Source organism: Pelophylax lessonae (genome assembly GCF_965119305.1).
Source record: "Pelophylax lessonae genome assembly, chromosome: 5".
NCBI classification, from domain to species: Eukaryota; Metazoa; Chordata; class Amphibia; order Anura; family Ranidae; genus Pelophylax; species Pelophylax lessonae.
In genome coordinates, this window is record NC_138772.1 from 541,553,017 (window position 1) to 541,579,552 (window position 26,536).

General features: G+C 45.0%; 1 protein-coding gene across 8 annotated transcripts in view; it reads right to left on the reverse strand.

Moving 5' to 3' along the window:
- The window catches only part of PTK2 (protein tyrosine kinase 2), a gene marked incomplete at its 3' end in the record, with an annotated part of 628,214 nt that overhangs the window by 364,507 nt on the left and 237,171 nt on the right, over positions 1-26,536 (reverse strand). For 7 of the 8 annotated variants that reach the window (XM_082257401.1, XM_082257399.1, XM_082257400.1 and 4 more), the window contains 2 exons: positions 15,579-15,745; positions 10,068-10,155 (listed from right to left, as the gene is read on the reverse strand). In XM_082257401.1, coding sequence (XP_082113527.1) covers positions 10,068-10,155; positions 15,579-15,745 — 255 coding nt within the window. Of the gene's footprint in view, positions 1-10,067; positions 10,156-15,574; positions 15,746-26,536 lie in introns of those variants that run through there. The other variant, XM_082257402.1, reaches the window with a different exon arrangement.

The window sequence follows — 26,536 nt, forward strand, 5'->3', positions numbered from 1 at the left end:
ACAGTTGGAGGGCCATAGTTTGCACAGCTCTGTTATAAAGCATCCGATAGGTATTTGATCCAAGGCACCCAGATTGTATCGAACAAGGCCTGATTATCAAGTAGTATTGTCGAAAGGCACTCATTGACCATAATCCAAGACAACTTGGACTTCACCGAGTCAAATGGAATCAAGGGGGACTTCCATGACCTTGCAGTAGAGATTCTGGCTGCCACAAAAATAAATGCTAGGAGTCTCCTTGTGTGTCACGGCGCTCCCTCCACCAGATGACCAAGTAGTGGCAACTAAATGAGATTCACCTGGGTAAGGGGGTAGATAAAATTGTATATGCAAATCCAAAATTGCTTCACTTCACTAAATATGAAAGACTGTGCTGTCCATACCGCACCCTCGAAAGCACAAGGCTTAGCCGGGCACCACTCCAGGCATGTGAGCAGATCCCGATTTCATTATCGCGATCTTGCCTGAGCCTGGATTAGCCCTGTGGCATCAGCCGACAGCGAGCCACAGGAGTGCAGAACGAACAGCACTCCTGTAATCCCCAGGAGAAGTACAGCCAAATATGCTTTGGTTGCACTTCTTTAAATTACAGTTTTTGGGAGACAGGGCAACATAGCTTTACACTTCCGCTCTGTCAGGGAGAGAATAAAAGTAAATAAAAAAAGCAAGCATCCTTGCGAGGAAAGTCTGCCGCAATATAACAACTCAAGACCGGAATGTCAGATTATTTGGTTCTCCTTACAATATATCAAGTGAAATTTCCTAGTTTTAGACAGAAGTAGGTTTCCCAGACAGCATTAGCATTCAGTGACTGCATTAAAATTCCGCTTTACCCCCATGAAGAAATTTTATTTTGTTTATGACATATGCTGCCTTTTTATTTTTCACAAAGATTAAGTTACAAACCATTCACACATACAGCAATATACTTGCATGGAACATCAGATATTCATTGACACTCATTTAATGATCATATTCAAAGAAAATCACATTTGGGGTTGTACTTTGTGCAGTTCCTGAAATATAATACTTCATAATGGCTCTGGCGATAGCACAGCTGATCACATTAACCCTGAGACGAGGACATAGCCAGCTGGAATAATAATAACACAAAGTGGGAGGGAGGGAGGTATGTCAGAAGCTGAAAAACATTACTGTCCTGTAATTTTAAAGCCTGACCCTAAAATTATCCCTTAAAAATGGAACATGACAAATAAGATAATGGGTTTAAACACAACCCAGATCAGGTAGTTCCTCAGGGTGCAGGATGCCAAGCAGGAGGTGTCCTCCTTCACACAATGCAAAACCAACACATCAAGCAACGTGTGGTCATGTGACAAGAAAGCATGTCACATGGATCAAGCACAGGGGATGAGCCCTCTGTAGCTTGCATGCACAGTGCTGCCATCCAGTTTGGTGTGTTCTGCATTACGGAAACTTCACAGCATGACCGTACAGGCATAGGTACGAACCTTTGAATTTATATTATCTACATACCTAGCTTGAACAGACACAGTGCAGAAGCGTGCTGTGGCTGCAGCATTGGAAAAAAGGTTACATATTCCCAGGGCTTTTTTTCAGCGGGAACGTGGGTGAACGCAGTTCCGGCACCTCCAGTACTGAATGTATGTAATGGCAAGGGGTGCTGGAGGTGTGCTGAAGGGTCTGTTGATGCTGGTTGCTGGGGATCTAATGTCACTGGAGGGAATCTATTATTGCAGGGGGGTCTGTTGCTGGGGAGATCTGTTGTTGCTGGCAGGGGATCTATTGTTGCTAAGGGTGGGTCTTATGTTGCTGGGGGGTCAGTCGTCTCTGGGAGGGATCTACTGTTGAGGAAGAGGTCTATTGTTGCTGACTGCTGGAAGATCTGTTGTTGCTTCTGGGGGTGGTCTATTGTTGCTGAGGAAGGGGGTGGCATTTTCTTGTAGGTGGTCCATTGTTGCTGGGGGGGGGGGGGGGGATCTATTCTTCCAGAGGGTCTGCTGAGGCTGGCTGCGAGGAGATCTGTTGCTGCTACTAGGGAGGGGGTGTTTTGTTGTGAGTGGTCCATTGTTGCTGGCAGCAGGGGATCTATTCTACTGCTTTTCTTGTTATCATTAACAAGCTCAATACAAATTAGTCAGTACCACAAATGTTACTCTATTATCTAAAAGGGTGGTCTTGGGAGGTCAGTAATGGGTGGAACCAAGAAACGGTGCTCGGAGGTGGGTAGGGGTGGAGACAAGGTGTGACTTGAAAAGGAGGAGTTCCTGCACCTATTCTCTGAGAAAAAAGCCCTGAATATTCCACCCTAAAAACAAGTGGAACAATAAAGCAGTACATATCTTCAATGCATCACACACACTTCCCCATGTTTTGTCTCTAACAAGCTGCAAGTACAGAAAAATACCTTATACTATAATAATAGGACGTTTCACACCACTGTTTCGGTAGGCATAAAAACTACGTTATTGTTTCAGACATGTTAAGGATGTTCCACCCAGCACCCCTCTCTGACCTGTTTCACCACATAGTGGGACTCAACCATTTGCTCCAAGTATTGTGCTTCAAGCAAGATGTCCTGGGTCTCCAGCCTCCCACCTGTGGTACCAGCCCTAGGACTTCTCCAGCCTCTAGCCCGTGGTGCAAGCCTAGAGATCCCATTAACTGTTCCTTCTGTGTACCCAGACCTACCCTGAACTTCACTGTGAGGGATGAGGTCACGGAATCGAAAGCAAAAGTATCGGTCGTTCTCTAGTATCTAGGCTTACAGAGTCTTATGGAGACTGTGCTGTACTGGCACCTAGTATTCCTACTGAGTCGTACAGACAATGCTCTTATGAGCCCCTCCCAGCATAGCTTATACCCCAACTCAAGGAAACCAAAAAGCCCTTGCAGTGGCACCGTGCCAGCTTGTTTTGTCTAGGGCAGAGGAGAAACGGTTTTACTTATCTGATCCTCTGCTCCGCCTCGATCCGAAGGTGAACTTCCCTTGGCATCCTCACGTCCAGAGCAGGGCTACAGACCCTGCTTTGGTCTTGATGATGCCAGCTCCCTAGGCCACTACAGCGCAAGAGCCCAGAAGCTGCAGGGACTGGTCTAGCTGCAGGTAAATGAGCGATGGATCAGGTAAGTAAAGTTCTTGTTATTGCTCCCCTAGACCAGTGGTGGCAAACCTTGGCACCCCAGATGTTTTGGAACTACATTTCCCATGATGCTCAACTACACATTTTGATGCCCCGGAAGAAGTCCTGTTGTGACAAAACCAGTTGGGCGGAGTTAAATACCTTTGTCATCGCAATTACTGTACCAGGAAGTGATAGAGGCCACCATATCTAGTGGATTTGTTTATATGCTTGTTTAAAACATCAAAGTGCTATGTTTATCTTAAACAAAGCATACTCGTAAGAGCTTGTACACTATCGGAGCTCATTTCTTTATTGGGCTCACACCAATGGCTATGACAGTCTGAAGCGTTTGGAGTATTGTCAAGTCTGTGTGAAATCTTACATGGTCCCTTTCGTTTTTATGTTGGAACAACATCAGTGGAAACACACTAGCCTAGTTCATCTCCCGTGATAGGAGGTCCATACTCTCTGGTAAGAGGACATCCATATATGTGGTGTCAGTGAATTCACCTGGGGGAGGGATTTCACTTTGAAAAGGAGGACCCTTTCCCTACATCATCACTAGTTTTGGACTTTGTGTGTCATATGAATGTGATGTTTTGATGCACTGTATTGTTTGAATAGCGCAACACTTTTTATGATTATTGCTCAACTACACTGCAGAATGCATGAGCATCATGGAAAATGTAGTTCCAAAACATTTGGGGTGCCAAAGTTTGCCATCAATGCCCTAGACAAACAAGCAATTAGCCCTCGCAGTGTGGGCACAGCTCCATTGTAAGGGGTCATTTTTTATTTGCCCCGAGTTTGGCTTTAACCCTTTTAACATGGTTATGAATTGCATGCATGCCCTTTTGACATTGTGACCCTTTTTGGATTGTTAATCCTTCGCTGCACCTGTTTGAACTTTGCTATGCTAAAGCTACCCACTGTTTGATTGTTTGGCCGATCCCCCTACCTCAGGGGTGTCAAACTCCATTTCATTGCGGGCCACATCGGTATTATGGTTGCCATCAAAGGGCCGGTTATATCTGTAATATTAGATGTCCAGAGAACCACGCCTCCTTACATGAGATGTCAAAAGCCCCCCCCCACCATCAGAAGCCAAAAGTCACCCACCCTTCTTTACATCACAATGCACCTACTTGCCTTGTTCTGCTGCCTGGAAGAAGATGCAGATTGATCTGGAAAGAAGTGCAGGGTCTGGAGGAGACCCAGAGGAGGGCTGGAGTCAGCTTTCAGAGTTTGCCGAATGCTGAGACCAGGGGAGGCAGAGGCAAGGCTGTGTAAAGGCTGCACAGAGAGGTGCAGGATCTGTAGGAGGAGTTCTGCCCTCCTCTCTACTGCGGACTGCTGAGAAGGTGGGTGGGCAAAGACGAGCCCTTCTGCAGCTGCACAGAGGAGTGCAGGATCTGGCAAAGGAGTTCGGTCCTCTCTGCTGCCAACTACAGAGACATGGTGGGCGCAGAGACCAAGGGGGTGCTGTAGCTGCAGGAGAGGTGCGAGGGCCACATTAGGCCCGCGGGCCTTGTGTTTGACACCTGTGCCCTACCTGTTACATGAATAATACAGAAAAATACCTATTGGTTTGCCGGAAATCCAGTGAACTTCTAACTTCCTGTCATGAGCAGAAAAATCTGCACCCTGCAAATCCTGCTTGAGTTTTTGGTATAGTTCTAACAAAGACTTAATATTCAGAATACCGCATCAGTCCAGTCCCGACTGGTTCTCTGTAAGCTTATGTGCACATAATTGAAAACGCCAATGAAAGAGACTCCGAACAAATTCGGCATCACAGTTCGTGTAAATAAATTCTGCCCCGCAGCAAGGTAAAATGTATGCAATATCTGTCAGGTCTCATTCATATGATGTGCCCCCAGTCAGTGTCGCAAAGGCCGAATAGAAGCCCGGGAGACGTGCCCAGCAAAAATTGATCAGCATAAGCAATGAGAAGATGTAGAAGTGAAATTCACGTCCGAGAAACAAAAATAAGACAAGTCCCAACAACCCGCACTGCTAAAAATGCATTTAGAATTCAGGACAATTCCACAAATACATTTAGCAGAAGGGACAATCGCATTGTAAAATGAATTGCCAACCTTAAGGTAGAGCTACAGTTCAGCTAAAAACTCGCCAGTAAGGTTTATACGTATTCTGCCTGGAGCCAATGCTCTCCCGTGGTCACATCAAATAACGTATGACTAAAGACCAGACAGCCATAAAGACTCATGGCCATTCAGGAAGGCATCTCACTCACATTACTGGGAGGTGCGGATGCTGGCAGAAGCTGTGCATCAAATTTATTCAGGCTGGGTGATAATTTTGATGGAAATACTGACATTCAAGTCGTTTTATAGTAGAAACAATTTTATTGTCTGAAAGCGTTGCTGCCACTGAGTCAGTAAGGTTTATTGTGGCATATTGGATCTAAGAAAAAGTGGAGCAAAGTAAGACGTCTTCGATGTTGCTGCCAAATGCGTGGACTGTTCTGGAGTTGAACAATAATATATTTGTAGCACCCTCCTAGTCAGGTGCTAGATAGTAGATATAGTTTTAATGTTTCTGCTCAACAGGAAAGCAGCAGGAAAACTATAGCTGCTCTGTCTGCTTATCAGGGAGCAGGATTTCTGTTACATGTGTCCATGTGTGAGTCATCTAGGCTGAGGGAGTGTCCCCACTGTATCCAATAGGGGAGCCTGTTGGGCAGTGGAGGAAACCGAGCCAGTGACACACAGGCTTTTATGGCTGTCCCAGTGGGTTTGCACAACAGCGGTGCATCCTGGGATAGGTCATAAAAGCCAAGGGCACATGTGACAGGGCGTCTTTGGGCAGAAAGCCAGGTCCCAGGAAGAGGGTGATGGCTGTCTCTCCTGTCAGCAAGGAAGATGATGCTGAGCCAGGAGGTCCAGGATACTGACGAGTGGAGCTGAAGGCAGAGCCATACAGGGAAAAACAGTGTACAGTGTGTGAGTACCGGGAAGGTTGCCTGGGGTCTGCCCAGGAAGGGGACAACTCCAGTGGAGAGACAGTAGACAAGGGGCTAGCATGCACGGGAACGGAGAAAGGGGGTGCCAAGTCAGGATCCTGAAGAGAAATTCAGTCAGGAACATATCTTCTACTTCACTTCAGTGGCAAGGTGAAGCAGCAGCCTTGCCGCACACACTATAGTCAGTTGTCCTCAGAGATTGTGCATAGTTCAAGTTGGGAGTATTCCACTCATCCCTTCTCCCATCAAAGTTCTAAAATAAAACACAAAAACCAAATCCCCTGGACTGTTCATTGTCTGAGCCAAGTCTTAAAGTGATAAGTTTTACAGACTGTTGCTATGGGTAACCCAGGGGAATCCACACTCAGCAGCTCCCTAGGGGGCAGTGCTACATATTTATGCTGTATTAAAATAAATCTATCACTAAAATGTACTGTTGTATTGTGGAATATTATAAAAACTAAGTCAAAGGATGGCTTTGACAAGATACCCCCGAAACGCATTATCGCCTCATACCTTGACATAGTGTTTGGCCAAAGTTGCCGTACTAGGTGTATATATTAGCCTGTCATTCTGAGCGGGTCCCCATGCAGTTAGCATCCACCGCTGCTCTTTATACCCTTCCTGTGCGACGTGTTGAGCTTTCTACCTTTCACCCACGCTGCTCAAGAGATTCCGAAGGCTCAGTTTACACTGGTGCGATGCGGGAACCAGTGCAATTCCTGTGTGGAACTGGCATTAGACTGGCAGGCAGTTTACACTGCTATCTGCGAACCGCTGAGGGCGTCAATGTAAAGTTAATGATGCCCCCAAATCGGTTAGGAGAAAGCATTGCGAACTGTGGAATCGGATGGGAATCATATCGCATGGGTCTGAACACCCATGCGATACGATTCCAGTGCGGGCCAAAAAAAAAAAGTGACCTACATGATTTTAGTCCAAATACAATGCAAAATCAGCCATACAAAATGTATGGCTACATTGGCACCACACAGACAATCGCATGTGATGTGCACAGCAATGCGGTGGGAATCACATGCGATGTCTGGCATCGCACAAGTGTGAACCCAGTCTAAGTGTAAGTGTGCTATTTTATGGAGATCGGATGCCAGGCACCTATTCTTTTGTTTTTTGTGCCAGCCACGATCAGCCTGGATGATTGAAGGAAACTGGCGGAACCCATGACCCACATAACATGAACTCTTTCTCCAGATGAACTGTTATTTCTCTTTACCCTCCCTTGGGACTGTAAGATTCTGCTCTGCTTTTTTTTTTTTTTTTTGGGGGGGGTTCATCACTAGTCATCATAGGCTCAGGTTGAATTTGCCAGGTTTGTGGCAGGTTTTACTTAAAGTAAAGCTCCTAATCATCACCACTTACCAGGTTCGTTTCTTGGCTTCGATGGGATGTCATGTGATTGATTTCACTTTTCTATGAGACAGAGCTGGTACAGCAAGTCCCCTACTTACAAGCAATTTCAATTCCGGGAGCTCATTTGTGAGTTCAACCTGTTCGTAAGTCCAGCAAAGATCAGCGCTTGCAGACATAAGCTGCAATGATCAATGTGTTCTGGCGGGGGGAGCTCCCCTGCCAGAACAGAAAGGCACAGCATGGGAGCATGGGAGATCGCTGCACCAACGTCGCTTGTGTTGGTACAGCTGTTAGGTTTTTTTTTTTGTTTTTTTAATTCAGCCCGTTGGGTTGAACGAAAAAAATACTAAGTGTGTGTGCCCAGCTTTACAGGATTGGAAATGCGAACATATGTTTACATCTTTGAAAGTTTGCAAGTTAAATGTTTGTATGTAGGAGACTTACTGTACTTGATGACTGGCTGCTCATACCCCCAGCGCTGTCACACCGGGGTCGTGAGGGAGTGATCAAACCTATGTACAGACACTCCTCATTTGACGACTTAACTGTTTAAAGACCACTCAGACTTAAGACCAGCTTTTTGGGCACTGTACATCATTGTATTGTACAGTACAGGATTTTTGTTGTTTATATTTTTGTTTTCTGTACTTATCCAAATTAAAACAATGTTATTGAGTTGGAGTTTTGTGTTTAGACCTTTTTTTTCCAGAAAATAGTACAGTAGTTAGGAATGCTTAAAATATTGATTACTTGTGGCTCCTCGTTTAACAACCAATTCGTTTAACAACATGGTCGCTGGAACGGAACCTGGTCATTAAGTGAGGAGAGCCTGTATAACTGAAGCTTATAGCTTACACTATTGCACCCCTGTCCAAACGGAACAGTGGAGGGGAAGGTTGAAGGGGGGTGTTGGGAAGTACACCCAGCTGCAGAGACCATTTATAAAGCACAACTCTGGGCATATAGTGTCATGTGACATAGCTTTAGTTGAATAAAAATCGAATTTAGATGCCAGAAAGCAGTTACATGGGTGTGGGAGGGGGAAGGGTTAATATTTGCCTGGACATAGGCTTGTTGATTTACCCATCGCCAGCAAAACACGGTTTTACTTTAAATAACCTCTGCTCATATTGCTTCCCTTTAAAGTAGGAGTCACGACTGGTCCCACAATGAGTAAACACTACAAGATGGACTTAGTGCAGAATGTTTAGTCGGAAGAAGTGGATGCAGGAAAAAGTGCTTTACTTTTTTTTTCTTTGCAATACTTGCACATTACAATGGAATCTAATGCCTCGTTTCCACTGAGCGGTTCGGTACAGTTCAGAACGGTTGGAATCCAAACATGGGTGAGACCGCTCCAGGTGAGGTATGATTCAGGTGCAGGTCGGATCCGTCATCCGGTTGGATAATCAAATATAGAAGAAAGTGACCGCACTCCGAAAATTCAAATCAAAATAGGAGTAGTTTTATTCTTCATCACGTACATCAAAGATCAGACAAGTGAGACATGGGACAAAAGATGTTGACGCGTTTCACGACACAAGGGGTCGCTTACTCATAACCACAGGTTCGGAACGGTACACCTTGATCAGGCTTGCGTTTCCACCGCCAACAGTACCTCAACAGTGTAGTTCCACCCTGTTGGTACGGTACTATTGTGCTTGGTAACCCAACAAAAGGGTCCCAAAAAAGTGGTACAGTACGGTTCGGAATTGGGGTACCATTCACAACTTTTGACAATGGAAATGGCAAAAATTGCGTACCATACCTTACCGAACCGCTCGGTGGACACGAGGCAAAAGAAATGCATACAGAAAATAACATTAAATTGGAAACCTGACATCAAAAGGTGGAGTGCTTCTGGTTCAGTCACTCTCCCCCCAGTAGTTTTATTTTTTTTGGGGGGTGCATATGGAGAGGGAGTACTGATTTTAATTGGTACCAGCTCCCACTTACACAATCCTTGCCTTGGCAGGGTTAACATCCCTTGCCCCGCCTCCTCAGAGATTTCAAATGTCCCAGAAGGCTGCAGGACCATTCACAATGCAATGCACAGTGGTTTCTCTAGTAGTCACCTCCTATATCCAAAATAGCAGCCCCAGGGGACACGCAGCGATAAGACGACCCAGCTGCAGGTTCACATCGCTGGACTCCAGGCACTGGTAAGAAGAACCTGATTTTTAAACTTCAGCAGATACAGTATTTATGGCTGCAGATTTTTTTAAAAAGTTCCTCTTTAACTAGATTGCTAAATACAATAAAAGATTATGTGGGGATCATCTGCGATTTTGTAATATTTTCTGAAACGAAAGGAGTTAGTTTCACAATAACAAAAGTCTGGCAGCTTTCCTTTTTCTCTCTCTCATCCTTTTAGAATGGAAATGGTAAAGTGTCTACTGCACAGGAAAACAGATGAGGTAGTGCGTGAAAAGCAAGCAGAGATACACCTACAGAACAGGCTGGTTTTCTATTAACTGAAAGGTCGCATTGAATACACAAGCCTACTTCGCTCCAGGCAATGGCGCCCGACTAAACGCACTGCAGAGTAGCGATCTGCGGAGTTTACCGTTCCATACATAATTCATCCCCCAGAGGTCACCTACCTGCTGATAGAAGAAATTTAAGGTCGGCTTATCCTCTGCGAATTGGTTGAGAAATCCTTTGGGCAAATACCGAATCCTCAGCTCATATCTGCAAAGCAGAAACAAATCAACATGAGCGCCATATAGCACAGCTTGTTTTACTTTACATGGTGTTACTAGAGACATCACAGTTAAGTCAATAAACGAAAAACACTGACCTGACATCCACCCAAGCCCTTCCAATATACAGCCTGATAAAGTTTTTACATTTTGAATTTTAGCCTGCTCTTCAAAAAGGGACCCTGTCATCAGATAACACGCAAAGGCACCTACATACCTGCCTCCAACACCCTGTTGCTGCAGCCGAAATCCACGCCATACTGACAGGCAAACCTCTGACACATCCAGGAAGTGTCAGAGCTTTCCACAATTCTCCCTCCCCCCCCCCCCCCCACCATTCCCTGTAGACACGCATTTCTCCATAAAAAATATGTGCTAACCTGCCAGAAATCCAGTGAGCTCCCAACGTCCTGTCTGAGCAGAGCTGCTGCCCTAAAATATGAAGTAGTGATACCCGTACTGCCCATTTCTCCTTTCCTGGACTACAGAACACCTCTCCTTTATAACATAAGGGGAAGGTGCGCTGTAAAAGATATACATACCTTACGGCACTATGATAGGAATGATGTCACGATCCCTACAGGAAAATTCTAGGAATGTTGAGGATAGTACATGTAGGGTGACTTAGTCCATATAGTCCACGATCCCAGGACATCAGAAGGAGGAGAGTGCCCTGCCATCATCTCCAGTGCGGGACGCGGGGTAAAAAAAACTTTACATATATTGTCAGGAAGATGGAGTACATTGCCATACCCGAAGATTTGTACCTGTGCACAGTGCAGTTTGTGGACCAGTGCATAGAATCAGGGCTGTGTGTGAATCCTTGCTTGTTCGCAAATGCAGGTGCAGGGCCGGCAATGGCTTTTGGCGCTCTGTGGTTTATTTAAAGTGGTTGTAAAGCTCAGGCATGAAATCTGAACAAAGCATATCCCTCTATAGTGTGTACTTGTCTCAATTCAGAACACCAAGTGTTATTTCTGTCTGCTGCCTCCTTCATCTGCTATCAGCATGAATCACTTCTGACAAGTTTTCCTGACACCAAGAGAAAAATGGTGACAGGGGAAGGACTGCCAGCAGATTGACAGCTTCAGCTCTGTTACTGTGTGAAGGTGGGGGGGGGGGGGGTCTCTTCCCTTCAATCAGCTCTCCTCACTTAAGCCCCGTACACACGAGTAGAAATTTGGCCGGGGAAATTTCGTCCGTCAACTGATCTGCCGATTTTCGGCTTGTTAGTATGGTGCTTCAGACAACCGACTCCGACTTTTTGGCTGAAAAACTCCTGGTGTGCAGGCTATATAATTTTTGTCAACCGTCAAAACACGTCCGATTTTCATCTCATTAGTACAGATTTCGATGGGGAAAAATCTTATGAGCAAGACTGGGCATGCTCAGAGATGAAAGAACACAAAGAAAGCAATCCAACACATGACATCACTTTTGAAGTAGAATTCTGTCGTGCGGGAAAATTTGTGTGCAGTCTAGAGCACATTCCAACCAACAGACATCACTCTGGACAAAAGATGGACGACCGGTCGGCGGAAATTCGTTGTGTGTGTACGAGGCTTTAGCTGCACAGAGTATAAACGTCAGCTCTCCGCCCCGTGTTTTTGGATAGCTCAGACAAGCTTTATAAATTCTGCACTTTGAACAGATGTAGAGGAGAGGGGACTGCAGATAAACAGGTACAACTTACTGTATTTAGGAGGATTTGTTTAATCTCTATGCATCACCCGAGGCCAGTCTTCTCACTGGGTATATTATTATTATTATACAGGATTTATATAGTGCCAACAGTTTGCGCAGCACTTTACAATGTGGGGGAAGACAATACTGTAGTGAGTCCATAGAAGACCACCTTGGTCATAGGGCAGCAGGAGACGTAGTGTCAGATTCATGAAGCCAGGTTTCGGTGATGGCAAGAAGATTAAATGAGTTAGCGATAAAAAGGTCATGGAGAGAGGTGAGTTTATTAACAGACAGAGTGGGCGTTCCAAAGGGTGCAAGAAAAAGGGAGTCTGGTCTTGGGAAGAAGAGTGATGGAAACTAGATTGTGCTGATTGCGGCTGCAGCCAGAGGGCGCAGGGTAGTGGGTGTGTTGAGTACGGGTATATGAAAGGTTTTACAACCGCTTTAAGGCATAGCAGAAGTAAGGAGAATTGCTGAGTGATTGTCAGATTCAGCAACTTGTGACCAGACCTTTTTTCTGATTATCTTTTGTTTTGACCCCATCTTCCCTCCTGACTCTGCTTGATCTTGATCTGCTGTTGCTGACCTTGGCTTGTGTTCTGTCTCTATCCTCAGCCTGCTGTTTTTGTACTTGCGCCAGAATGATTATTAACCCCAGCCTGGCTTCTGACCTTGATTCTGCCTTCCAAATTGGTACCTCTTCTGCCCGGTTGTTGATGACTCGTGTTGACTATGGCTTTAATTTCCCACATCTGGGAGTTCTTGTGTTCCATCTGTGTGACCGTATGCTGCACAAGTTCCGGTCCTGCATCCACAGCATCCCAGCAGTATCCAGACCATCCAAGGTCTCCGGACCGGCTACGGGCACTGTGCTAATCTTCATCCTTCTACACCCTGTCACCTATCCCAGGGGGTATTGGACAGGAGGTGAAAGGAAAGCCCTCTCATCAATTCAGGTACAAGACAATTCCCTTAACTTTTTATCCAGAGGCAGTACAGCTTGAATGTCTCAATTTGTAAAATGAGAAGCAGCTATGATGTCATAATCAGGCCTTGCTTTTTAATGCACAGTAAATCAATCCGTTTTACATATTTTTTTCCCTCTCTGTGTTATCATAACATTAAAGCATAAAGAAAATGGAAGTGTGGTATTTTTTACATTCACTCAGAATTTACAACCTTGTTTTTACCATCTGCTTCCAGCACGAAGGACATAATATTAATACAGCCTGTCACCCCCCTATCGGCATTCCTCTTGCCAAGAAAGAGTCAAACATTCATTAATTTGAAACATTACAGTTCCAGATCAATCTAATTACAGCGAACACACAGAACCGTCGTCTACCACTATCTGCTGTGCATTTTCATTTCCTCGCTTGGCATGAAGAATCGTCGAATGCAGATAAGTGCGTGTTTGTTCGGGGGATTTGTGCAACTTAAAATACAGATTTACATAAGACAGACTAGAGAATGAAAATGCTTTTCAGATTAAATCTCTATCACACGGGAGAGATTAATTTTGCTCTACAGCGGAATCGCCAGGTTGGAAATTGTTCACAGATCAGCTGTGTTTTATTACAAGGTAAAACCTACCTGAGCGTTGCATTCTAGTTAGGTCGTCCCTGTGCTGCTTCACAGCAGCCAGAGGAAGGGTTCAGAGGTCAGGGGTTCAGGTTTCTCAAAGACTGAACTAACACCCTTCCACGTGTGGTAAACATGAGTTGAAAAACTGCATTGCCTATTCTGAATGGTGCAGTAATGCGCGCACACAGTATAAACCATGGATCCCAAACTACGGCCCTCCAGCTGTTGTGGAACTACACATCCCATGAGGCATTGTAACACTCTGACATTCGCAGACATGACTATGCATGATGGGAATTGTAGTACCTGAACAGCTGGAGGGCCATAGTTTGAAGACCCCTGGTATATACAGACCTTCGCCACAGTGCATCACAATGAACAGATGTTCTAAGCCATGGGTGCTCAACCTGTGGCCCTCCAGCTGTTGAGGTACTACAAGTCCCATCATGTCTCTATCTTTGGGAGTCATGCTTTTAACTGTCAGCCTTGCAATGACTCATGGGAGTTGTAGTTCTGCAACAGCTGGAGGGCCACAGATTCAGCACCCATGCAGTTTAAGCAGTGCAACCCACCATTTTGCCCAAAAGCAGTGCAGGTGCCTTTTTAGTGTATTTATGCTCGTTAAAATGTTTTTTTTTTCTCTTCTGGACAAAAGTGTTGAGGAATTCATACCCCTGTCAAGTTTTTATTCCTGTGTCCCCATTGGGGGTATTAACCCTCTCTATTTTTCCTGCTGACCATTGTCATTAGTACAGAAAGGAATAGCAAATCAAAAATGTTGTGACTAGAAATAAAGGAGAATCCTTCCAGTGGGACACTTGTTTTCATACACAACTAATAGTGCATTTTCTTCACTTTGGAGAGATTTCCTTTAACTGCTGTGCCTATGGGTCAAAATGAAACAAAACATCTTGGCCTTGGATATACTTTAGAGTGATTGTAAAATAAAAAAATAAAAAGAAAGATGTTCTACTTCCATGCTCTGTGCAATAGTATTGCAGAGAGAAACCCATTACCTCCCTCTTCTGGAGAAGGTAATGGGTACCCGTGAAGGCGCACGCTCTTGAGCCGGGCTGTGTGAGTTTATAGATATACACAGCTTGGCTCGGCGCTGTTCCCAACCCCTCCTCACAGAATTGTCTGTGGGATAAGATAGTCAATTGAGAAGACCTGCAACTAGGAACAGTGCTGGATCCATAACAGGCTCAGATAAGTGTTTGTGGGGTTTGTGGGGTTAGTGGGGAGTGCTGTAATACAGGGAATGCATTAAGGCTAAAAAAAAAAAAAATTTAGACTTTAGAACCACTTTAAGGACCAATTAAAAGTAAATAGGCAGCCATAAAGCAAAACCTAAATTCTCTTAAAAATGCTCTACCCCCGCGGGATCTGTATACTTACCTATTTTCATCCAGCTCTGCTCCAGCCACATGATCTCCCCTGTGTCTGCCAACAATGGCAGCAAGGGAGAGGAGAGAGTGCTTGACGGCTGGTAATGCTTGGAAGCTGTGACGTCATAAACATGAACTCTTATGGCTCATCCATTGTTAATCTCGCTCCTCTCCCATGCAGCCGCCACTGGCTGAAACAGGAAAGCCTAATCCTGTGACCGGACCAGAGCGGCCTGAAAATAGACAAGTATAGGTGGCTAAATATGCCGGAATTGTGTTTGGGCTCACGTGTCCTTGTACAAGACCCCTTAGAGTCCATAGTCCATTCAGACTAGCGCGACTTGTCAGGCGACTTGGTCGCCTGACAAGTCGCGGTCGGTCGCTCGCCATTAAATAGTACAGGACCCGTTCCAATAGGAGCGACACAAGTCGCTCTGACTTAGAAAAAGGGTCCTGTACTACTTTGGGGCGACCTGGAGGCGACTTGCATTGACTTCAATTATATGAAGTCTGCAAATCGCGCCGAAGTCGCGGTGCACACAGGTCGCCCCACAAAGTCGTGTCGCGCCAGTCTGAATGGGCTGTTAATCACGTCATCTAACCTGTGTTGATACTGATTCTTTTGTGTTCACATTGGAGCTCAGAATGTATTTATTTATTTTGGTCCAGTGTTTATAAGAATGTACACAATTTCACATTAGGTTAATAAATGTTTTAAAGCACAAATCAGGGGTAGAGGGCCATTTTAACTTACTTCCACTCATCAGGCGGATGAGCCTGCTCATAATTCTCTCTCACATGAGACACGCCCATATCCGGGTGCAGCCAATGAACCTCCTCGGAGCGCAGGTGACTCAATCGCAATCCATACGAGGCCACGCACTTCACTTTGTGACTGTCCACTATTTTCTGTATTATACCCTAGAAACAGAAAGAATGGCTTTTTAATTCTGCATTGCTATAAAACAAGTGTGCCACCTCCCCAAAAATTACAGCCAGGCCCAGCTTCTCAAGAAGCAACAATCCCCCCCCCCCCCCTACACTCACTACTTTACATTGTAGCAAAGTGTCATTTCTTCAGTGTTGTCACATGAAAAGATTATTAAAATATTTACAAAAATGTGAGGGGTGTACTCACTTTTGTGAGATAATGCAGCGGTCCTCAACCCTGGTCCTGGGGGCACACTAACAGGCCAGATTTTAAGTATTACCTTGGGGAGATGCAGACTAGAATACTGCAATCACTGAGCAGCAAAGTAGATCACCTGTGATGTAATTTAGTTATCTTGCAAACCTGGCCTGTTAGTGGGCCCCGAGGACCGGAGTTGAGGACCACTGAGATAATGTAGATGTGTGTGTATATATATATATATATATATATATATATATATATATATATATATATATATACACACACACACACACACACACACACACACACACACACACACTGTATCTACTGCATATATAAGCATATCAAACAAACAAAAACACCAGTAGTATATTGCCGTTTGCCAGTCCTTATTTGTGGTGGATGCATTGGTTTTCTTTTTTAGGCCATTTCATGTGGCCCTCGCACCTCTCCTGCAGCTGCAGCACCCCCCTCATCTCCGTTGCACTTTGTCTCAGCAATTGGAAGCAGGAGAGGTGGACAGAACTCCTCCGCCAGATCTGTGCCATCTCTGTGCAGCCCTGGAGAGGCTTGTCTCTGCCCCCCTATTTCAGCAGGTGTATCAGAGATCTCACAGAACCTGTGCCTCTTGGTGCAACCACAGCGCCCCCCTAGTCTCCTTCTCCTCCCCTGCTCTCAGCATTTAGCAGACTCCAGCAGCTGGCTCCAGCCCTCCTCGGGTCCTTCTCCAGACCCTGCAATTTCTTCCCAGCAGCAGCACAAGGTAAGGGGGTGCACTGTGATGTAAGGGAGGGTGGGGGCATTACTTCTGATCATGGGGGGCTCTTGGCATTTGATGTAAGGGGGGGGGGGGAGGTGCTCTGGACATCTAGTCTTACAGATACAACTGGCCCTTTGAAGGGAACCATAATGTGGAATGCGGCCTGTGATGAAATTGAGTTTGAAACCCCTGTTCTACAGGTATAAATAAAAACAACATCGTATCCAATTTCACAAGAATTCAAAATACTGTAGAACATGCATCTTGCATATAAATATTATATTATCTACACAGCAGGACAAACTGGAAGAGGTTAGAGAAGCTTTTCATAACCTTTTAAACACGGAGGAACCCTTGACATAGCTTTTAGGGCTTAGGGAACCCCTGCTAATAAATTCCTACATCTGCATCTTACCGTTTATTAGCCTGGTGGTCAATGAGAAGAATGCCCCTTACACGGCATCCGGCAAGTTGTCACAGCGATTCACTTTTTCCACATTTTATGTTACAGCCTTATTCCAAAATAGATTTATTTCATTATTTTCTTTAAAATTCTACAAACAATACCCCAGAATGACCACGTGAGAATTTTTTTTCAAATCTTTGCAAATTTATTAAAGCGGTTGTAAACCTAAAATAAAAAAAAATAAAAAACCTGCAAGACAAAGGCATAATGAGCTAGTATGCATCGCATACTAGCTCACTATGAATTACTTACCTTAGAACGAAGCCCCGACACGGACCCCCGGACACCGATGCGGGCGCTGACATGATCCCACAGCTTCTCTTCCGGGTTCGGTGGCTCCGGCGCTGTGATTGGCCGGAGCCGCGATGACGTCACTTTTCCGGCAAGCTCCCGGCAAGCTCCCGGCAAGGGAAGCTGAAGGTCCGGCGGACCTTCAGAGCGCATGCACCGCTCTCGTGAGCGGCTGCATGCACTGCAAATATCTCCTAAACCATGCCGGTTTAGGAGATATTAATTGCACCTACAGTATTATAGGCTTACCTGTAGTTAAAAGTGAAAAAAGCGGTATACTACCGCTTTAAAAAAAAGTAGAAATCCCATGTACGTAAGTATTCACAGCCTTTGCTCAATACTTTGTTGAAGCTCCTTTGGCACCAATAACAGCCTCAAGTCTTTTTGAGTATTATGCTACAAGCTTGGCACACCTATTTTTGGGCAGTTTCTCCCATTCTTCTTTGCAGGACCTCTCAAGCTCCATCAGGTTGGATGGGGAGCATCAGTGCACAGCCATTCTCAAATCTCTCCAGAGATGTTCAATCGGGTTCAAGTCTGGACTCTGGCTGGGCCACTCAGGGACATTCACAGAGTTGTCCTGTAGCCACTCCTTTGTTATCTTGGCTGTGTGCTTAGGGTAATTGTCCTGTTGGAATATGAACCTTCACCCCAGTCTGAGGTCCAGAGCGTTCTGAAGCTGGTTTTCATCAAGGATGTCTCTGCACATTGCAGCATTCATCTTTCCCTCGATCCTGACTAGTCTCCCAGTTCCTGCCGCTGAAAAACATCCACACAGCATGATGCTGCCACCACCATGCTTCACTGTAGGCATGGTATTGGCCAGGTGATAAGCGGCGCCTGGTTTTCTTCAGACATGACGCTTGCCATTCAGGCCAAAGAGTTTAATCTGTGTTTCATCAGACCAGAGAATTTTGTTTCTCATGGTCTGAGAGTCCTTCAGGTGGCAAACTGCAGGTGGACTGTCATGTGCCTTTTACTGAAGAGTGACTTCCGTCTGGCCACTTTACCATACGTGTCTGATTGGTGGAGTGCTGCAGAAATGGTTGTTCTTCTGCAAGGTCCTCCTCTCTCCACAGAGAAATGCTGGAGCTGGAATTTTCATTCGAGACTGACCGATTAACGGCAAAGCCGATATATCAAGGGCCGACATGCACTTTCCGATTACACAGTTACCGATATTGCCGATATTTCGGGGAAAGTGCTTGTACCGGAGTGATGCCTGCAGCTAGAGGCATCACCCCAGTACCGGTGTCCATAGCGGACGGTCGGCTGTCTTGTAATGACAACCAATGTGGCTGAGAAGCCGCTCAGTTGTCATTACAAGGAGTGGGAGGGGACGTTTCCCCCTCCCACTGGTTTCCGCGGCTCGCCCGGGTCTCACGTCCCACCGTGAGAACCGGGCAACAAGCCTGCACGGCCGCCGAAGACCCGATCAAAGCCGCATTCGGATCTGATCGGGTCTCCATGCAAAAACCGGGAAGTGATCTCATGAGTGACATCACTTCCGGGTACTCTGCGCCAGATTAAAAAAAATGACAGCATTCAAAACAGCCAAACTTGGCGTTTTGAACGCTTTTAAGTGCAGAGGATGGGTTTGGGGTCTTTTAGATCCCCCAGATCCCTCCACAAGAGTACCTGTCAAATATATATTTTTTTTAACGAAATGTATTTTTTTTGTACAAAAATATTGGCCAATATCGCCTGATACCGATATGCATTGGCAACGAAAAACCGATATCGGTCGATCACTAGTTTTTATGGTCCAGCATGTACAGAGAACAAATATGTCTGCTGGATGGGCTGACCCAGAGAAAGCAAACGGTATCTGCGCCATAAACCGGTGCATTACAAAATATCCTACGGTGGATTTGACCTCAGACAGAATACTGTACAGTGCGGTAAAATCAGACAAGAATACAGCTTAACAAGTAGAAAGACAGGGCAGACATCCAGCCCATAATAATAATCATATCAACACCAAGGACACTGCTTATGGCTGAAAAATAAACCTAGACAACACAGCCTGAAAGTGGCAAATTTCACCTTACTAGCTTTAAAGTAAAATGGAGAATATTAGAACATCAGATTATTATTATGGTCTGTGACAACCTGTCCCGGTGACAACTGCTCCCCTCATTTCTTGTCCTGCTGTTACAGACTGTCAAAGAGACAGGAAATGTGAAAAAAAAAAAAAAAACAAAGATACACACTAACCGGCCACTTCATTAGGTACACCTGTTCAATTGCTTGGTAACACAAATTGCTAATCAGCCAATCACATGGCAGAAACTCAACGCATTTAGGCATCTAGACGTGGTGAAGATGACTTGCTAAAGTTCAAATCGAGCATCAGCATGGGGAAGTAATTTAAGTGACTTTGAACGTGGCGTGGTTGTTGGGGCCAGACGGGCTGGTCTGAGTATTTTAAAAAAACTGCTGATCGACTGGGATTTTCACACACAACCTTCTCTCGGGTTTACAGAGAATAGTGGGAAAAGAGAAAATATCCAGTGAGCGGCAATTGTGTGGCGGAAAATGGCTGGTTGATGTCAGAGAAGAATGGGCAGACTGGTTCCAGATGATAGAAAGGCAACAGTAAACCAAATAAGCACTCGTTACATCCAAGGTATGCAGAATATCATCTCTGAATGCACAATACATTGAACCTTGAAGCAGATGGCCTACAGCAGCAGAAGACCACACCGAGTGCCACTCCAGTCAGCTAAGAACAGGAAACCGAGGCTACAATTCGCACAAATTGGACAATAGAAGATTGGAAAAGCTTTGCCTGGTCGATGAGTCTCGATTTTAGCTGTGACATTCAGATGGTAGGGTCAGAATTTGGAGAAAACATGAAAGTACCATTTAAGTACCAACGTTTGTCACCATTCCACGAGCGTGCGCAATTTTGAAGCATGACATGTTGGGTATTTATTTACTAAGCGTAACATTATCTTTCACATTATGAATAAAAATTGGGCTAACTTTACTGTTCTTATTTTTCAATTCAAAAAGTTAATTTTTCCTTAAAAAATTTGCGTTTGGAAGACCGCTGCGCAAATACATACGGTGTGATGAAAAATATTGCAACCATCTCCATTTTATTTTCTAGGGTCTATGCTAAAATAATTATATAATGTTTGGGGGTTCTAAGTGGTTTTCTAGCAAAAAAAAAAAATGATTTTAGCTTGTCCAAAATAGGCGCGGTCTTAACCACTTGCCGACCGCCACCCGACTATATACGGCGGCGGTCAGCCCCTCCCAGGCAAAGAGACGTACCGGTACATCACTAGCCTGAAAGCCAATAGGGGGCGAGCGCACCGCCGGAGGCGCGCTCCCACCCCCGCTCGTACCCTAAGAAGCCCGCACGTGTGACCGGCGGACCCGATGTCCGCCGGTCACTCGCGATCGTCGGTTACAGCGGGAGAAAGGCAGGCGGCTAATGTAAACAAAGCCGCCTGTCATTCTTCCCTGTGTAACAGCACAGATCATACGGTCCTGCTATGTAGGACCGTAGATCTGTGCTGTTACATGAAAAGCCACATCCAATCACAGTAAGAATCACGCCCCTAGGGACACACTTGACCCCTCCCTCTAAAAAAAAAAAGTTAACCCCTTCCCTGCCAGTGTCATTTTTACAGTAACAGTGCATATGTATAGCACTGATTACAGCAGTAATGTCACTGGTACCCCCAAAAGTGTCAAAAATGTCAGTCAAGGGTCCAATCTGTCCGCCGCAATGTCGCAGTCCCGCAAAAAAAAAAAAAAAACGTAGATCGCCGCCATTACTCGTTTAAAAAAAAAAACACAATAAAAATGACATAAATCTTTCCCTTAGTTAGTAAACGCAATAACTTTTGCGCAAACCAATCAAAATACGCTTTTTGCGATTTTTTTTACCACACATATGTAGCATAAAACAAATTGGCCGAAAATGTTAAAAGATTTTGATTTTTACATTTTTTGGGGGGAATTTCATATAAAAAAATGTGAAAAATATTGTTATTTTTTCAAAATTTACGCTCTTTTTTTGTTTATAGCGCAAAAAGTAAAAATCGCACAGGTGATCAAATACCACCAAAAGAAAGCTCTGTTTGTGGGGAAAAAAAGGACGTCAAATTAATTTGGGTACAGCGTTGCACGACCGCGCAATTGTCCAATAAAGTCACGCAGTGCCGAAACGCAAAATAGGGCCTGGTCAGGAAGGGGGTAAAATCTTCCGGGGCTTAAGTGGTTAAGTACCAACGTTTGTCGCCATTCCAAGAGCGTGCGCAATTTTGAAGCATGACATGTTGGGTATCTATTTACTAAGCCTAACATTATCTTTCACATTATGGAAAAAAATTGGGCAAACTTTACTGTTCTTATTTTTTAATTCAAAAAGTGAATTATTCCTAAATAAATTGCGTTTGGAAGATCGCTGCGCAAATACATACGGTGTGATGAAAAATATTGCAACGATCTCCATTTTATTTTCTAGGTTCTATGCTAAAAAAAATTATATAATGTTTGGGGGTTCTGAGTAGTTTTCTAGCAAAAGAAAAAATGATTTTAGCTTGTAAACACCAAGTGTCCAAAATAGGCCCTGCCTTAACCACTTGCCTACCGGGCACTTTCACCCCCTTCCTGCCCAGGCCAATTTTCAGCTTTCAGCGCTCTCAAACTATGAATGACAATTGCGCGGTCATGCTACACTGCACCCATATGAAATTTTTATCTTTTTTTCACCCAAATAGAGCTTTCTTTTGATTGGTATTTAATCACCTCTGGGTTTTTTATTTCTTACAAAAAAAAAAAAAGAAAAAAGACAGAAAATTTTGAAAAAAAAAAAAGTTTCTTATTTTCTGTGAGTAAATTTTGAAAATAAATAAATGTTTCTCCTTTACTGATGTGCGCTGATGAGGCGGCACTTATAGGCTGCACTGATGGGCACTGATGAGGTGGCACTTATGGGAACTGATGAGGTGGCACTGATGAGGAGGTAGTAATATGCCGCACTGATGAGCACTGATAGGTGGCACTGCTGGGCACTGATAGGCGGCACTGATGAGCACTGATAGGTGGCACTGATGAGCACTGATAGGTGGCACTGCTGGGCACTGAGAGGCGGCACTGATGGACACCGACGGGTGGCACTGATGAGCACTGTTGGGCAACACCATCAGTGCCCACACTCAGTGCCCATAATGCTGCTAGTCAGTGCCCATCAGTGCCTAGATGAGCAGGCACTGACTGGCAGCACTATGGGCACTGATTGTGGGCACTGAGGGCACCGATGGTGGGCAGTTATGGCATTAATTTCCTCTTGTGTAATCAGGGCACTGGTGATCAGTACCCTGATTACATTTCTCTGTGTCGCTGAGCAGCTCACCTCTTCCTCACACTGCAGTCTCTGTGTGAGGAAGGAGAGCTGGCAATGAGAGATGATCTCATATGTTTACATCTGAGATCATCTCTCATTGGACGTCCCGATCACGTGGTAAATGGCCGCTGTGATTGGCCATTCACCACGATCTGAGATTGGCTGTGTCCAAGGGACACGGCCGACACAGATTTTCCCTGATGCGCGCTCGCGGGAGTGCGCGGGGAACCTGTTACTGGGAGGCCGTTTAAAGACGGCCTCCCGGAAATTAGAGCCCGCGCTGTAGCCGTCTTTCGGCTATAGCGCGGGCGGGAGGAGGTTAAAGTGGTTAACATACAATGCAAGAAACACAGCTCCTAAACCTTTAACCCTTTTTTAGGACAGACGGTTTTCAAAACTAGTTACAACTGAAAATACAGATCTGCCTACAGAGCAGGCAGATTTAGTTATGTTCAAGCTGCCCAGTACTCTGATAAACAAAGAGAGCTATGTAGCATTTTCCCTTGCTGAATGGTTCAGAACAGAGCATCTAAAAATGATAAGCAAGCAATTGTTTAAAAATGTAAAGCTATGCTATGTGAATAGGGACATGCAACAAACACAAAGTAGGCACTATCCCAGCCTGGCTGCAAAAGTGGAAATATACTTTAAGTAAATTGCTTCTGTAGCACCCTCCTAGGTAGGTGCTAGTGAGAGAGTATAGTTATTAATGGGCCATACACACTATACAATTGTCTTTAGACTTTTTCCTATAGATTCAACAAAACCATATGAGGTCAAATCTAAACACTTTTAATTTGTATGCAATCAGGCAGGCCCTTGCACTACATAGTTGAAGGTAAATCTAAAGGAAATCTAACAACAAAAGTTGTATAGTGTGTATCCAGCTTAACTCTGTCTGCCTATCAGAGGAGCAGCAGGCAAATCTATATTGCTTTCTACCTATCAGAGAGCAGGATCTGGTTAGTGAGGTTTGCTCAGTGTGCGATTCATTGGGTTTAGATAGTGTTTCACACTGGTCCAATAGGGAGGCATGTTGGACAGTGGGAGGAAACCTGACCAATAGGTACACAGGCTTTGATACAGTCCTGGTGGTAGGCAGAGATTGGTTGTCTTGGTGCATTATGGGATACTGTATAAAAGCCAGGAGCACATGTGCTGCAGGGTCTTTGGCTGGTGAGTAGAGTTCCAGAGGGAGGGTGGCGGCTGCCTCCTCCTCGGTCAGCCTGAGAACCAGAGGAAAGAAACTGAGCCAGGAGGTCCAGGAGAACTGGCTGGAGGGGTAGAGACACTGGAGACTCTCTAAAAACAGTATCGTGAGTGCAGGGGATTGTGTCTAGGGGCCTGGCCTGAGGGGGGGCCACCCCGGTGTAGGATAATCAGAGCACAGGTGTCAATCTGTGGAGTGAAAGGGGATACTAGGATGATATCCTGAAGATAATCTATCCTATCAAGTTATCTGCACAGAGACTTAATCTAAAAATCCACCTAGTGGCAGGGTGAATCAGCAGCCTGGCTGCATTGCAAGTAAGAAGTCCTCAATCATTGTGAATAGTTTGATCTGGAGTATCCCACTCTTCCCTTCTCTCGTCCCTAAATAAAACAAAAAAAATAACTACATCTCCTAGACCAGTGGTCCTCAACTCCGGTCCTCAGGGCCCACTAACAGGCCAGATTTTAAGTATTACCTTGGGGAGATGCAGACTAGAGTACTGCAATTACTGAGCAGCAAATGATATTACCTGGGATGTAATTCAGTTATCTTGCAAATCTGGCCTGTTAGTGGGCCCTGTAGGCCAGGGTTGAGGACCACTGCCCTAGACCAGTGGTCCTCAACTCCGGTCCTCGGGGGCCCACTAACAGGCCAGATTTTAAGTATTACCTTGGGGAAATGCAGACTAGAATACTGCAATCACTGAGCAGCAAATGAGATCACCTGTGATGTAATTTAGTTATCTTGCAAACCTGGCCTGTTAGTGGGCCCTGAGGACTGGAGTTGAGGGAGCACCACTGTCCTAGACTGTTCATTGACTGAGCCAAGGAGTAAAGTGTTAAATTGTGCATGCTGCAGTTGCTAATGGTAACCCAGGGGGGCCCAAAGGTGAAGAATTCAGCAGTCCCCAAGGGGGCAGTGCTACACTTCAAAACCTCATAAATCTTTACAAATAATGGGCACAGTTCACTAAAGGTAATCGCATGCATTATGATGTCCACATGACCATTTAACGCATGCGATAATGAAAATGTAAATTCACTATTGCTCTTATGCGGTATTTTAGCACAAACACCAAAAATGCTTGTTAAATACCGCATAAAAAGGCATTAAAGTCAATTCACAGAAGGAAATAAATGCATGCAGTACTGGTCCAAGCTTGCAATAACTATGACAATGGTCAGACCCCCCCAATTTTGGTTTAAAAAATAGGCAGGAAAGTGCAAGCTAGAGCAGATGTCAGCTAGATTTAACTCTGGAGTTGTCTCTGGAGGCTGGCAGACGGCATAGCAAAGAGGATGGAGCCCTTAGAATCCAGTCTTCAGGAATATGAAGCAATGCAGAAGAGGAGGAGGAGAAGGAGATCTCAAGTGGTCCTTTTAACCGCTTGCCGACCGCCGCAAGTACATATACTGCGGCGGTCAGCCCCAGCCAGGCAAAGTGATGTATATATACGTCACTAGCCTGTCACCGGCTTGTGAGCCAATAGCGGGCGAGCGCGCGCCCGCTGAGGCGCACACCCGCCTCGGCTCGTTCACTAAGGAGTCCGTGCATGTGACCGGCGGACCCGATGTCCGCCGGTCACACTGCAATCGTCGGTAGAGAGGGAGAAAGGCAGGCGGCTAATGTAAACAAGCCGCCTGTCATTCTCCCCTGTGTAAAAATGGAGATCAGACGGTTCCACTATGTAGGACCATTGATCACTGTTTTTACAGTAGTAGCCACAGCCAGTCACAGTTAGAAGCACGCCCCTAGGACACACTTAGCCCCTCCCTCTCCAATACAGTTAACCCCTTCCTGCCAGTGTCATTTTTACAGTAACAGTGCATATTTATAGCACCGATTACTGTAGTAATGTCACTGGTACCCCCAAAAGTGTCAAAAATGTCAGTCAAGGGTCCGATCTGTCCGCCGCAATGTCGCAGTCCCGCAAAAAAAATTGCAGATCGCCGCCATTACTTGTTAAAAAAAAACACCAAAAATGACAAAAAAACTTTCCCTTTGTTAGTAAACGCAATAACTTTTACGCAAACCAATCAAGATACGATTTTTGAGATTTTTTTTTACCAAACATATGTAGCAGAAAACAAATTGGCCGAAAATGTTAAAAAATTTAGATTTTTACATTTTTTTGGGGAATTTCATATAAAAAAAATGTGAAAAATATTGTTATTTTTGCAAAATTTACGCTTTTTTTTTTTTACAGCGCAAAAAGTAAAAATCGCACAGGTGATCAAATACCACCAAAAGAAAGCTCTGTTTGTGGGAAAAAGAAAGGACGTCAAATTAGTTTAGGTACAGCATCGCACGACAGCGCAATTGTCCGTTAAAATCACACAATAAAAAATTGCAAAAAAAACCCTGGTCAGGAAGGGGGTAAAATCTTCCGGGGCTTAAGTGGTTAAAGGAAAGAAGCTTTAAGGAGCACACAAAGCTGTATCAATTCACAGATGCTGATACCCTGCAGAAGTTCAGTTTATCCAAG